At 43.8% G+C, this 14,032-nt stretch overlaps 1 protein-coding gene across 1 annotated transcript; it reads right to left on the bottom strand.

The window, feature by feature from the left end:
• Positions 1-685: 685 nt before the first annotated feature.
• LOC121393124 (killer cell lectin-like receptor subfamily G member 1) lies at positions 686-13,459 on the bottom strand. The gene is made up of 6 exons (XM_041563622.1): positions 13,222-13,459; positions 8,556-8,648; positions 7,332-7,515; positions 5,569-5,717; positions 3,294-3,400; positions 686-1,695 (listed from the first exon to the last, which is right to left on the bottom strand). Exons 1-6 carry the CDS (start codon positions 13,342-13,344, stop codon positions 1,596-1,598), a joined length of 756 nt encoding a protein of 251 aa, XP_041419556.1. The 5' UTR covers positions 13,345-13,459; the 3' UTR covers positions 686-1,595.
• Positions 13,460-14,032: the final 573 nt, after the last annotated feature.

The raw sequence follows: 14,032 nt of genomic DNA, 5'->3' as shown, positions 1-14,032 counted from the left end.
TACCTCCCTACTGTCTCGACTTTCTCTTTGATCTCTCTCACTGAACAGCCAGAAAAAGATACAAAGTTTCTAAAACTTAATTGGCTTTTGGCAGATGCGCTTACATTTGTAACAATTTAAAATAAGTAAAGAAACAATTACAACAATTTAAGATAAGCAAAGAAACAATTGTAACAATGCCTATGAGTACGTGTGACACAACACAAAACGCGTTAGGAGGAGTGTTGGGGAAATAAAGTTTCTTTCTTTTTAACCACAGTCTTCTGCTGGTCTGTTAAAGTGCACGGAACATTGGATACATATTGTCTGTCGGGTTCAGGGTGTTGCACCCGGGCCAGGGACATCGGGCGCTGAGTAACCTGAACACAAATGCCTGTGAAAGCAATTCTTTAAGTGAAAGGTCCTGGGCATTTGCACCTGGACCCACCCAGTAATAGGTTGAATGGTTATATTAATAAGCCAGTTTAAAATTGTTTCACCTTGTTTTAAAAAGAAGGCGAGTATTTTGAGCATATCCAACCCACTTGTGATTAGTATATATAAAGAAACAATTGTAACTATTTAAGATAAGCAAAGAAACAATTGTAACTATTTAAGCTAAGCAGGTCTCTTGGGGAAACGGTGACTTGCAGCTTAAGGACAGAGGCAGACGAGGAGATTCGGGGAGATTAAGTTATCCAGCGACTAATCAGAAAAGCCTTCCTGCCGGCTAGAATCTAAATCTAAGAGCACTCCATTTTACGAAGTTGGCCGAAGTTGCCTGCACGAGGAAAAGCGACCCGTAAGGGCCCCAGTGTGGAAATCTAAATCTAAAAAAGGGTAAATATGCCTCATGCTCAATAATTTTGTTACTTCTTGAACAAACCAGCTAAACTAAAGCTCCTCCATGTTGGATTCCTGCAAAGTAAATAATTAGACCTGTACACAACTCCCTCCTTTTATCCTTTTTTTTTGTGGGCGTTTTGTTGGTGGGAGTCTATTATGCAGGAGCATTATCTGTGCATTGGGAATTTTATGATATTCCTAACAATTTCATTATTCCTATTTTATAGAACATTTTGGGGAAGGTCCTGCTTCAGCGCAATAATGTCCCCCCCCCCCATGCACACAGACTACAGAATGGGCTTGATGAGATGGAAACAACCTGACTGCACAGAACTCTCAACCCAACTGAATTGGAACCCCAACTGTGAGCCTGATCCCCAACATCACTGCCCAACCTCATTAATGCTCTTAATAAAACCAACTCCCAGCAACAACTCCCAGCACCAATGTTCCAACATCTAGTGGGACCTTCCCAGAAGCACTGGGGCAGTTACAGCAGCAGAGGGGCAACTATTCACCCTCTTAGTTTGGGAATGAGATGTTGGCCAGGCTGGGGGTCTGGTTACATTTGATCATATCATTTATATAAAACAGCTAAACAATTAATCAGAGCAATTGGCGATGAAAGACCTGAGCTCCATTTGTCACATTTTGGTGACTGTGCTTATTGGCTACACAGAACATACTAACACAGTTTCTACATTTCATAGATATAAACGGACACACAGGTCTTTTAAGGCTTCTTGTTTCACATCATATTTGTCGTTACTTTAGTTCTTGACACAAATGAAGACACGAGGCGTTGAACAGTCCAGAGCGCTGATTTCCCCATGAAAGTAGGCGCAGTTGCGATTTTCATTGTCATCTGACCTACAAATAAAGAATAATGGACATAAGGGTATCAGTTATAAATATATGAATAGTTACAGGTACATTTCCCACTCATTAGTCAGATATAGGTGGCCAGGAAAATTTTAGTTTCACAATATTGTTATGTCAGCATATATTCCCCAGTACTAAGCACAATTCAGCAGGAACAGTCCCCTAAATTTGCTCATAGTCTGTACAGAGAGATCCCATAAAACTATGGCAGAATAGGTATTCCCTGTACTAAGCACAATTCAGCAGGAACAGTCCCCTAAATTTGCTCATAGTCTGTACAGAGAGATCCCATAAAACTATGGCAGAATAGGTATTCCCTGTACTAAGCACAATTCAGCAGGAACAGTCCCTAAGTTTGCTCATAGTCTGTACAGAGAGATCCCATAAAACTATGGCAGCATAGGTATCCCCTGTACTAAGCACAATTCAGCAGGAACAGTCCTTAAGTTTGCTCATAGTCTGTACAGAGAGATCCCATAAAACTATGGCAGCATAGGTATTCCCTGTACTAAGCACAATTCAGCAGGAACAGTCCCCTAAGTTTGCTCATAGTCTGTACAGAGAGATCCCATAAAACTATGGCAACATAGGTATTCCCTGTACTAAGCACAATTCAGCAGGAACAGTCCTTAAGTTTGCTCATAGTCTGTACAGAGAGATCCCATAAAACTATGACAGCATAGGTATTCCCTGTACTAATCACAATTCAGCAGGAACAGTCCCCTAAGTTTGTTCATAGTCTGTACAGAGAGATCCCATAAAACTATGACAGCATAGGTATTCCCTGTACTAATCACAATTCAGCAGGAACAGCCCCTAAGTTTGCTCATAGTCTGTACAGAGAGATCCCATAAAACTATGGCTACATAGGTATTCCCTGTACTAAGCACAATTTAGCAGGAACAGTCCCTAAGTTTGCTCACGGTCTGTACAGAGAGATCCCATAAAACTATGGCAGCATAGATATTCCCTGTACTAAGCACAATTCAGCAGGAACAGTCCCCCTAAGTTTGCTCATAGTCTGTACAGAGAGATCCCATAAAACTATGGCAGCAGAGGTATTCCCTGTACTAAGCACAATTCAGCAGGAACAGTCCCTAAGTTTGCTCATAGTCTGTACAGAGAGATCCCATAAAATAATGCATATACTATGAAACTGAATAAATGTTCTGTCTACGCAGTTGAACTCCATGAGAATAAACTGAGTAATGAGAGAAATGTATTTATTTCTTATGTATAATAATCCATAGTGCTGTGCACACATTTGTATACTGGTCACAAAATATTTTGTAGAGGAGGACATCGTTCCCAGTCTGCCCCCAACCCTGATTGGCAGCAGGAATAGAGGGTAAGGCCGGCACTTTTTGCCCACCCAACCCTGAAACCATTTGCAAGTTCAGTAAGGAAAGGCCTAGTAGAACTGTTGGTGATTCCAGTAGTAAATCTTAGGAAGGTTTTTACCTGCATTCACAACTTGTGTGCCAGTGTGCCTTTTTCTCAGTATCTAGTAGAACTGTTTACATGACTCCCAGAATCCTCTAGTAACAACACAGAGAGTACAGAGTATTATACAGAAAACTGCTCACATTGTAACTGTATAAAAGGTCCCATTCTCCCACTGCCACGGTCCTCCTGGGTTTCTCCGTAGCCCAATCCAGAAGTTACTGCTCATTCTCAAGTGTTCCATTACTTCCTGTAAAGAGAGAGGAAAGTGTCAAAACCGGAGTTATTTATATTATCAGTCCCTCCATAAAACTAGAGACCCTGATAAATCCTACACCCAATCAGCAGCCCATGAGCCTCTGTATGTGCCAACATGGCCACCTTTCCATATGGCTACCTGATCTGCCTCACATACGTGTCTCTATTCAGCCAATCATATGGCTCATTAATATGTGTAACGACTCTAGAGAACTAATTATATCTTTATCCATAAACCAAGAGTAGGAAAGGAGGCTGGGGATAACCTATAGGACAGATAGAGTGAGTGCTTATTTGTACCCTGGGTACCCCTGGAACTATAGCAGGGTGACACCCCAATGTTTCTATATATCTGTAACCTTGTTATGAGCTAAGGGGGCCCAGTCTGAAGGTCAGTTAGGGGGAGATTTGGGGTGAGTGTTTATTTGTGCCCTGGGTACCCCTGGAACTATAGCAGGGTGACACCCCAATGTTTCTATATATCTGTAACCTTGTTATGAGCTAAGGGGGCCCAGTCTGAAGGTCAGTTAGGGGGAGATTTGGGGTGAGTGCTTATTTGTGCCCTGGGTACCCCTGGAACTATAGCAGGGTGACACCCCAATGTTTCTATATATCTGTAACCTTGTTATGAGCTAAGGGGGCCCAGTCTGAAGGTCAGTTAGGGGGAGATTTGGGGTGAGTGCTTATTTGTGCCCTGGGTACCCCTGGAACTATAGCAGGGTGACACCCCAATGTTTCTATATATCTGTAACCTTGTTATGAGCTAAGGGGGCCCAGTCTGAAGGTCAGTTAGGGGGAGATTTGGGGTGAGTGTTTATTTGTGCCCTGGGTACCCCTGGAACTATAGCAGGGTGACACCCCAATGTTTCTATATATCTGTAACCTTGTTATGAGCTAAGGGGGCCCAGTCTGAAGGTCAGTTAGGGGGAGATTTGGGGTGAGTGCTTATTTGTGCCCTGGGTACCCCTGGAACTATAGCAGGGTGACACCCCAATGTTTCTATATATCTGTAACCTTGTTATGAGCTAAGGGGGCCCAGTCTGAAGGTCAGTTAGGGGGAGATTTGGGGTGAGTGCTTATTTGTGCCCTGGGTACCCCTGGAACTATAGCAGGGTGACACCCCAATGTTTCTATATATCTGTAACCTTGTTATGAGCTAAGGGGGCCCAGTCTGAAGGTCAGTTAGGGGGAGATTTGGGGTGAGTGCTTATTTGTACCCTGGGTACCCCTGGAACTATAGCAGGGTGACTGTTACCCCAATGTTTCTATATATCTGTAACCTTGTTATGAGCTAAGGGGCCCAGTCTGAAGGTCAGTTAGGGGGAGATTTGGGGTGAGTGCTTATTTGTGCCCTGGGTACCCCTGGAACTATAGCAGGGTGACACCCCAATGTTTCTATATATCTGTAACCTTGTTATGAGCTAAGGGGGCCCAGTCTGAAGGTCAGTTAGGGGGAGATTTGGGGTGAGTGCTTATTTGTGCCCTGGGTACCCCTGGAACTATAGCAGGGTGACACCCCAATGTTTCTATATATCTGTAAACTTGTTATGAGCTAAGGGGGCCCAGTCTGAAGGTCAGTTAGGGGGAGATTTGGGGTGAGTGCTTATTTGTACCCTGGGTACCCCTGGAACTATAGCAGGGTGACTGTTACCCCAATGTTTCTATATATCAGTAACCTTGTTATGAGCTAAGGGGGCCCAGTCTGAAGGCCAGTTAGGGGGAGATTTGGGGTGAGTGATTATTTGTACCCTGGGTACCCCTGGAACTATAGCAGGGTGACTGTTACCCCAATGTTTCTATATATCTGTAACCTTGTTATGAGCTAATGGGGCCCAGTCTGAAGGCCAGTTAGAGGGAGATTTGGGGTGAGTGCTTATTTGTGCCCTGGGTACCCCTGGAACTATAGCAGGGTGACTGTTACCCCAATGTTTCTATATATCTGTAACCTTGTTATGAGCTAAATGGGCCCAGGGTGAGTTTTATGCCAAAACTTCAGAAGCCCTGTTATTTAGGTGTTAGGCTTGAGACACAGGGTAGGGGGGATTATTTCTGATGCAGACCCAGAATGGGATGGAATACATTATACACATGATATTCATACAAGATTCATTTTATACAGTATATAAATGTGCATTACAGAGAGTGCAGATCAGGTCGTACCATGGTCTCGTTGTTCAGCAGCAGAAGTGTCGCTCCTTGTTCAGCACAGAAGTTCTTGGAAGAATTATAATCTCGTTCCTCATGGGATGCAAAGTAGCAGGTACCGTTATATGAGGTCCACTTGTCTGGGCAGCTTGGAGAGCAAGTTACTGCAGATTTAAGGAAATAAAACAAAGTTTAGATATCAGAGCACATAGTGGCCATCCAGGTACTTTGTCACTATTACTGTCATGTAACTCTCCAGTAAGTGTGTGGCTCACAACAGTTATTTTTTTTGCAGCAGGAATAGTAGTAAGCCATTAAACTATGAAATGTCACAATTACAAGAATGAAATAAAAACGAAAAGGAGCTGCAGGGCTAAGGGAGGGAAATAGGTTTAAACGTGGGCTGAAAATTTGCCTCACGCTCCCCTAAATGTTTCTTGATGTGCCTCAGAGTCTCTGTCGGCCCGAGTGCAGTCACATTAGCAGATTTCAATGCAAAAATGTTTCTGCTCCATGTGACTGCACCCAGGCCGACAGAGACTCTGAGGCACATCAAGAAACATTTAGGGGAGCGTGAGGCAGATTTTCAGCCCAAGGGCCTGATGGCATACACCCCCGGGTTCTAAGAGTTCTTAGTTCAGTTTAGACCAGCCCCTATTTCTGATTTTCTCAGATTCACTTTCATCTGGTATCGTGCCTATGGATTGGAGAAAAGATTAAGTTATTCCAATATTTAAAAAAGAGATTACGATCTCAGCCTGGCAATTATAGGCCAGTAAACTTGACATCTGTGGTGGGCAAATTATTTGAAGGCTTGTTAAGGGATCACATTCAAAATGTTGTCCTAGTGAATGGCATTATGAGCAGCAATCAGCATGGCTTTATGAAGGATAGGTCATGTCAGACAAATTTGATTGCATTTTATGATGAGGCAAGTAAGATGCTGGACAGTGGGGGGGGGCAGTAGATCTATTTGGATTTTGCCAAAGCGTTTGATACTGTGCCCCACAAACGACTGCTTTCTAAACTAAGGTCTGTTGGGCTTAATGAAGTCGTTTGCACATGGATAGGAAACTGGCTACAGGATCGGGTACAGAGGGTGGTTGTTAATGGGACATTCTCTACTTGGAGTAAGGTTCTTAGTGGGGTCCCTCAGATAATAATTGGAGCCAACATAGGAGCCACATTCAAATGTAAAAAAAGAGTTGGGGAGCACATAAGCATGAAAATAGTTCCTGGGGCGCAAAATAAGGGCTGTGATTGGCTATTTGGTAGCTCCTATGTGCATTAGCAGCCTACAGGAGACTGATTTCTGTTTGTGAATATGGACATTGTATTTACACCACTTCTAGTAAAAAAAAATCCTTCCTCCACTTTTGTGAAATCCCTATGGAATAGAGGAAAAATCCTAAAGGAAATTCCAGATTTAGCTGCATCCAGAACTGAATTGTGGATTTGTTATAAGACTGTGTCAGGCAGGGTCGGACTGGGCCGCTGAGACATTGGGAATAAATCTGGTGCCCCCCCCATATACAGGTCCACTCCCTGCAGGATTCTGTGATCCCCACTTCTGAACCTGACAGGGTAAAGCAAAGCACGTGTGGGAGGGCAAGTCAGATTGATTATGTCAGAGTTCATCTGGGGTGGGGGGGGGGATGCTACACATGGTGGGGCCCTGAGATGGCAGCCCCTGGAGGCCCCAAACACCCCAGTACAACACTGGTGCCAGGTGAAAGTGACCTCTTATCTGCCCCCATGTGCCTGCAGTTCATACTTACCAGAGGCAGTTGTGGGAGGTGTTGTATAATTCTCTTTTTCAATTCCTTTTCCAATGGGAATTCCAATGCCAATTCCAATGCCAATTCGAATGCCAATTCCAATTCCAATAAGGAGTGTAATCAGTGCAATACAGAGGTTACACTTTGTGCAGTGCTGGGAGATCCCCCGAAACAGCAGAAGAGCCTGTGAGTAGAATAAGGGGCAGAATTAGGGGTGGGGGGGGGTTATGCTGCACTGATAGAAGGGAAACTGGTACTGACACTGCAGCAGTGGGTTATCCAGTGAATATGATACCTGGATTTGTTGCCTTTATAGGGCCAGGGATGTGAATGACTTTGTCTGTATTTCTCTCTAGCACTAAACATGTCAGTTTCTGGTTTTTCCAATGCACTTTAGCTTAAAAATGAGCCCTGGTGTTTTTGTTCATCTAATTCTGAACTGCCCCTATTTTTGTTCAGTGGAAGTGGCCGCTCCTGTGGGTAGAGAGACCTGTAGTGCAGATAACTATGTGCCACATGGCCAATGTTCTCATAAACTCATGGGGAAGGAGTGATATACTGATGCCACTCACGTTTGCCCAGGTGCCAAGCAGGCAGATCTTAAATGATTCCCACACATTGAAGTTCACATTCCACCGATACCTCACTGCTCCTCTGTAAGTGCCCAGCATTGTCACAGCCCTGCTCTTACACCCACCTGCTCTTACACCCACCTGCTCTTACACCCACCTGCTCTTACACCCACCTGCTCTTACACCCACCTGCTCTTACACCCACCTGCTCTTACACCCACCTGCTCTTACACCCACCTGCTCTTACACCCACCTGCTCTTACACCCACCTGCTCTTACACCCACCTGCTCTTACACCCACCTGCTCTTACACCCACCTGCTCTTACACCCACCTGCTCTTACACCCACCTGCTCTTACACTCACCTGCTCTTACACCCACCTGCTCTTACACCCACCTGCTCTTACACCCACCTGCTCTTACACCCACCTGCTCTTACACCCACCTGCTCTTACACCCACCTGCTCTTACACCCACCTGCTCTTACACCCACCTGCTCTTACACCCACCTGCTCTTACACCCACCTGCTCTTACACCCACCTGCTCTTACACTCACCTCACCTGCTCTTACACTCACCTCACCTGCTCTTACACTCACCTCACCTGCTCTTACACTCACCTGCTCTTACACCCACCTGCTCTTACACCCACCTGCTGAAGCCTCAGCCATACGGACTCCTCTCTTGGGCCACTTGTTGCTTCCTTATGTCCAGGGCCAGTACTGCTGGAGTTCTGTGGCTTTCCCTGTACAGAAAGGATAAGTTTAATGTTGGAAAATGTATTTATAGGAATGTACCCCAATATACACATTAGCAGACTACTCATTAGGGGACACTCAGATGATGTATTTCATTCTCCACTCAATATATACAATTACCTCCTTGATGTAGTGTATATTCCCCCACAGCAAGCAGAACACATGTATAATACTAATTTACAAGATAAAAGGAGTGAGTTGTGCCCACTAATAGCTACATACTAAGGGTAATTTTTATAGAGAATAATTTTCAAATAAAGTGAAATTCCTTGCAGTGACCCCCATGGGAGCCTATTGCTGTGAGGCAGCTGTCAGATTTGTGTTTATTACTTCATTATTTTAATTTCACAATGGAAATTCTGTTGTTGTTGTTATCTGCCCCAATCACTTCTGTCTCCACTCCTGGGAGAGAGTAGTTCTTACTTTCCCTTTACACAGTATCAAATGGGCTTTTGCATTGCCTGGATCAGCTGGCAGTTAAAGGGGTTATTCACCTTTCAATTAACCGTTTGTATGATGTGTCCCCAAACGTTTTAGACATGAGTCATATTCAAATATAAAAAGATTTGGGCAACAAAACAAGCATGAAAAAGGTCCCTGGGGAGCCATATAAGGAATGTGATTGGGAACTTGTTACTCCAGGACCTCCAGTTATAATAATTCCCCTAGCAACCATGCACTGATCTGAATAAGAGACTGGAATATGAATAGGAGAGGAGCTGAATAGAAAGAGGAGTAATAAAAAGTAGCAACAACTACATTTGTAGCCTTACAGAGCATTTGTTTTTTAGATGGGGTCAGTGACTCCTGTTTGAAGGCTGGAAAGATTCAGTAGAAAACAGCAAATAATTAAAAAAAAACTATAACAAATAAATAATGAAGACCAATTGAAAAGTTGTTTAGAATTGGTCATTCTATAACATTAAAAGTTAATGTAAAGGTGAACCACCCCTTTAATATTTATCTGAGCAAAAGTTCAATTTGATGGACATTTGCTCCTGAGTCTGTATCACCTGCAGTGCACCTGAGCATTTGGAGAGGAGATATGAGGGGATCAGGGCTGCACCATATCCAGCATTCACTTCTGAATTCATCTAATCCCTAAGGATATGTGACTTTATACAAACAGACAGATTATTTTGAAATGTGAATGTGCAAATGAGGTGTCAGATTTGGGACATGGGGAAATGTTTTGTGCAGAATAATTTGTTACATTCCTTGTTTCCAGGAAATATAAAGTTTGGTGATTTGTTTTATTGGCTAATTGAATAAGTAACAATTTGAAGCTTTCAGATCACACACAGGCCCATTCCTCAGGTAAAATACCTTTTGCTTCACTGAAGGGGCCGGAGTGCTCTGAAAGCTTCAAATTGTTACTTATTCAGTTAGCCAATAAAACAAATCACCAAACTTTATATTTTCTGCATTTTTTTCAATGGCTAACATGGAAGAACATGCATTTCTTATCTTAATAGGAGCAGAGTTATTTATACATTTTATGCCTAGAGGTACCGGCACATCTTTAAACAGGGCAGAGTAATTAACCCTGTAAGTGCTGAGTGTCACCAGTAATCTCTGCTCACTGGCACACAAAGGGTTAATGTGGCAGGTCAGTAAGGTCACACACATTTGGGCATCACTGGGCCCCCCCACACTGTCCCATACTGTAACTTATTACACTCAGGCACTAAACTGCTGGGGATTCTGCTGATAATGTCGATTTAATAAAAGACAATATTTAGGCAATAGGAAGAAACAAATTCTATTCTCTCTGCAGCACAAATAAAGAGAAAGAGAATGAGCCCCCCAACAGCAACCAGTCCCCCCTCCCCCACATTATAATTATGTCACACACAGGTGCAGTACAACTCCCGGTACCTTCCCGCACAACGAGTCACGTGCAGAGCGGAGACCAGTAAGATTTCACCCACCACCACATCGTTTTTGGAAACTGCACTTGAGAAAAGATCTGATTGGCAGACCCCGGACCCTCCAAGCTAATTTGTCACAGCGTTGTCCTCACTGTCACACACACAATGTAATGCTTATGACAGTTGGATTGAATCCTGCACAGCTGGACCCATGTTTAGTCGATATTAAATAGCAGTTACTTTAATATCTCAAGATATATTATCTTTATGACATCACTACCATCTGTATAATATTTCTCTTCCAGTTTCAGTACATAATGCAGTTATAGGAGTAAAGCTGGCCATAGATGTTGAGATTTTTAAAAGATCAGATCCTGATCGTGAGACCACGATCTTCTCAGAACGATCGTACGAATCTACCATCAACTAAAAAGACCAATTTGGCAGGAAAACAAAGGGGAGCTGCCTGCTTGGCCCTGCAAACATAGAGAGATTGCACTGGGACCCACAAAGATTTTTTGACCTGGCCGATCAATTTCCTGACAGATGTCGGCCGAAAAATCGTAAGATGTACGAACGTTCGAATCCCACTAACCGCACGATAATTTCAAAGGATTGGTCGGTTGTTCTGCAAGAGAATTCTTTGTGTCTATGGGGAGCTTTACTCCTTCCCAATTTTTTTGCCCTCCCTTCCCAGTCACTCCTCCCACTTCTGCACAATTAACTCTTCCTGGGAAGTGACATTGGATTCGAGAGATATATATATATATATATATATAAAACTCAGATCAGCTTTTCCTTTAGTCCTTGTGTAATTACCCAATGGCAGAGCTGAATACATTGACAAATAGAAATCTTGGTTTGAGAGATCAGATTTGGTTGGGTGGGGTCAGTGACCCCCATTTAAAAACTGGAAAGAGTCAGAAGAAGGCAAATAATTCAAAAACTAAACAAAATAAAAATAAAACTAAACAAAATAAAAATGAGTCAAATAAAGTTGCTTAGAATAAGCCCTTTTATAAATTACCAAAAATTAACTTAACGGTGAACCAACCCTTCAGGCCCGGACTGGCAATCTGTGGGTTCTGGCAAATGCCAGAGGGGCTGCTATAAGGTGCCATAGAAAGTCACTATTTAGTGGGCTGGTGGGGGCTGTTTGTGCCTCTGTGTACCTGAAATGCCAGGGCTTATTTTAATTCTCAGTCAAGCGCTGGTCACACTTATTATAGGCTGTATTTCTCTGAGCATTTGTGTTACATGATCTATTTAGTTATCTAATAATTATAATTTAATAAATGTGTAGGACAAGTGGACATACAGGACTGTGGTATCTTATTAACATTAGAAGCACAAGTGTTAATGTTTAGTGAAACAACACAATGTACATAACACACAGACCATTACTTTTATTGCGCTCATTATTGCGCTCATTATTGCGCTGACCACTATTCCATTTATTTAATTGAATTCAGAAATTAAACCTTTATTAATCATTTACAGTGAAATAAGTCACTGTGCCATCCTTTATATTTAATAAAAATAAAAAATGTAACTTAAATTGGTTTCAATGTCCAATCTGTTACTGGGCAGACAAAAATAGAGTTTTTTTTACCTCCTAAAACCAAATTGTACTGTAATGATGAGTGAATCTGATCTGTTTAATTTCATCAAAAATGTGGTACCATAGGAATGTGGGCTCTTGAGATCAGGTTTCTTGGTGGGCCCCAGGCACCCCACTCCCACACTACACACAGCTGGGCATCACTGGGAAGGGGCCACCCACACTCTCACCTTCCTGCCACCCAATCACCCACTAACTTTACTAAACTTCACAATTCCTGGTAGACTGTGACCCTGATTCTCTTCTTGTCACAAGGCGGATATTGGAGCAGCTCAGAGAGAACAGGTGGAGGGAGAGAGGCTTTCAGAGATGGAGCTGAAATGATCAGAGAGGAGGAGGAGGGAGAGGAAGGGAAAGAACAGAAGTAAAATAGTCAGAGACTGGGAAGTTGTTGCTAGGATACATTCTCCCGCCCTTCCCTGTGATAATTGCGGAGTCTCTGCTGCTCACAGTGCGGGACAAGTGTTTCCGGAATGTGCCTGGATTTAAGCCCTCGCAGTTACGTCTGCGGGAGAGTTTGAAGCAACTATGATTGTATTGGCTCACACTACAGGGGCCACTTTGTATTTATTATTATTTATTATTAAGGTGAAGGTTATGATGGGGGGCGGGGGGGGAGTAGATCACAGTCTGGGCACCTCGGATTTAGGCAATAGAAACAAATACAAATAACTGTTACAAATTCTATTGTCTCTGTAGCACAAATAAAGGGAAAGAGACTGAGCCCCCCCAATAGTAACCAGTCCCCCTCCCCCACATTATAATAATGTCCCACACAGGTGCAGCACAACTCCCGGTACCTTCCCGCACTCCCAGCACAGCGTTACTATAGCGCTAGCGCTAATACTGAGTCTCACACACCTTCATACCAGCGCATAGAGCACAAAGCAGGTCCCGGGCGAGTCAGTTACAGAGCGGAGATTAGTAACATCTCCCTCCGGTAACTCTGCACCCGGCGCAAACAACGTGCGATGAAATAGCGCCGGATAGCGCGGCAGTAACACGGAGACTGGGGCAGTGGCGGTAAATGTCACGTGTACAAGCGGTTCCCGGCAGCGTCAGACTTACCGGAGAGTCAGCAGCGAGTTTGTTGCTCTCGGGTCGGTTCATCTCCAGTCGGAAACTATCGGACTCATCCGGCAGAAAAGGCTTCTTCTCGCGGCAGGGTTGAGGCTCATCCATGGCGGACATCGTGGTACAGACTCACTCACTCACTTACTTACTTACTTACTTACTTACTTACTTACTTACTTACTTACTTACTTACTTACTGATCCGGGCGCTTAATAAACGGGACTGACACCTGCACCAACACCCGCTCCTCTGATATGTCACAGAAGCCACGCCCAGATACAAGTCACGCCCACTGACGCCCAATGTACAGAGACAATATGAAATGTGCTGATACAAGTCACGCCCACTGACAGACAATATAAATGGGCGGATGTGATACAAGTCACGCCCACTGAGAGACAATATGAAATGGGCGGATGTGATACAAGTCACGCCCACTGACAGACAATATGAAATGGGCGGATGTGATACAAGTCACGCCCACTGACAGACAATATGAAATGGGCGGATGTGATACAAGTCACGCCCACTGAGAGACAATATGAAATGGGCGGATGTGAATGATACAAGTGACAGAAGTGATAGAATGTTACAGCCACATCCGAATCCTTCACTCACCGGAAACCCCAACACTGGACGGGGCTGATAACTCACACGTGTCAGACAGAGTGCAAGCTCTTGGGGCCCGCACAACATTCCTTTAGTGAAGTCGAACGTGATAAAATCCTAAATAGGCCTCCCTGTAGCCTCTCATGTCCCACACTGGGGCCCCTCTAGTGTAACTGACCCCAGGGCCCCTGCTCTG

This window comes from Xenopus laevis, chromosome 5L (assembly GCF_017654675.1).
Source record: "Xenopus laevis strain J_2021 chromosome 5L, Xenopus_laevis_v10.1, whole genome shotgun sequence".
Lineage (NCBI taxonomy): Eukaryota > Metazoa > Chordata > Amphibia > Anura > Pipidae > Xenopus > Xenopus laevis.
This window is presented reverse-complemented; position numbering and strand designations above follow the sequence as displayed.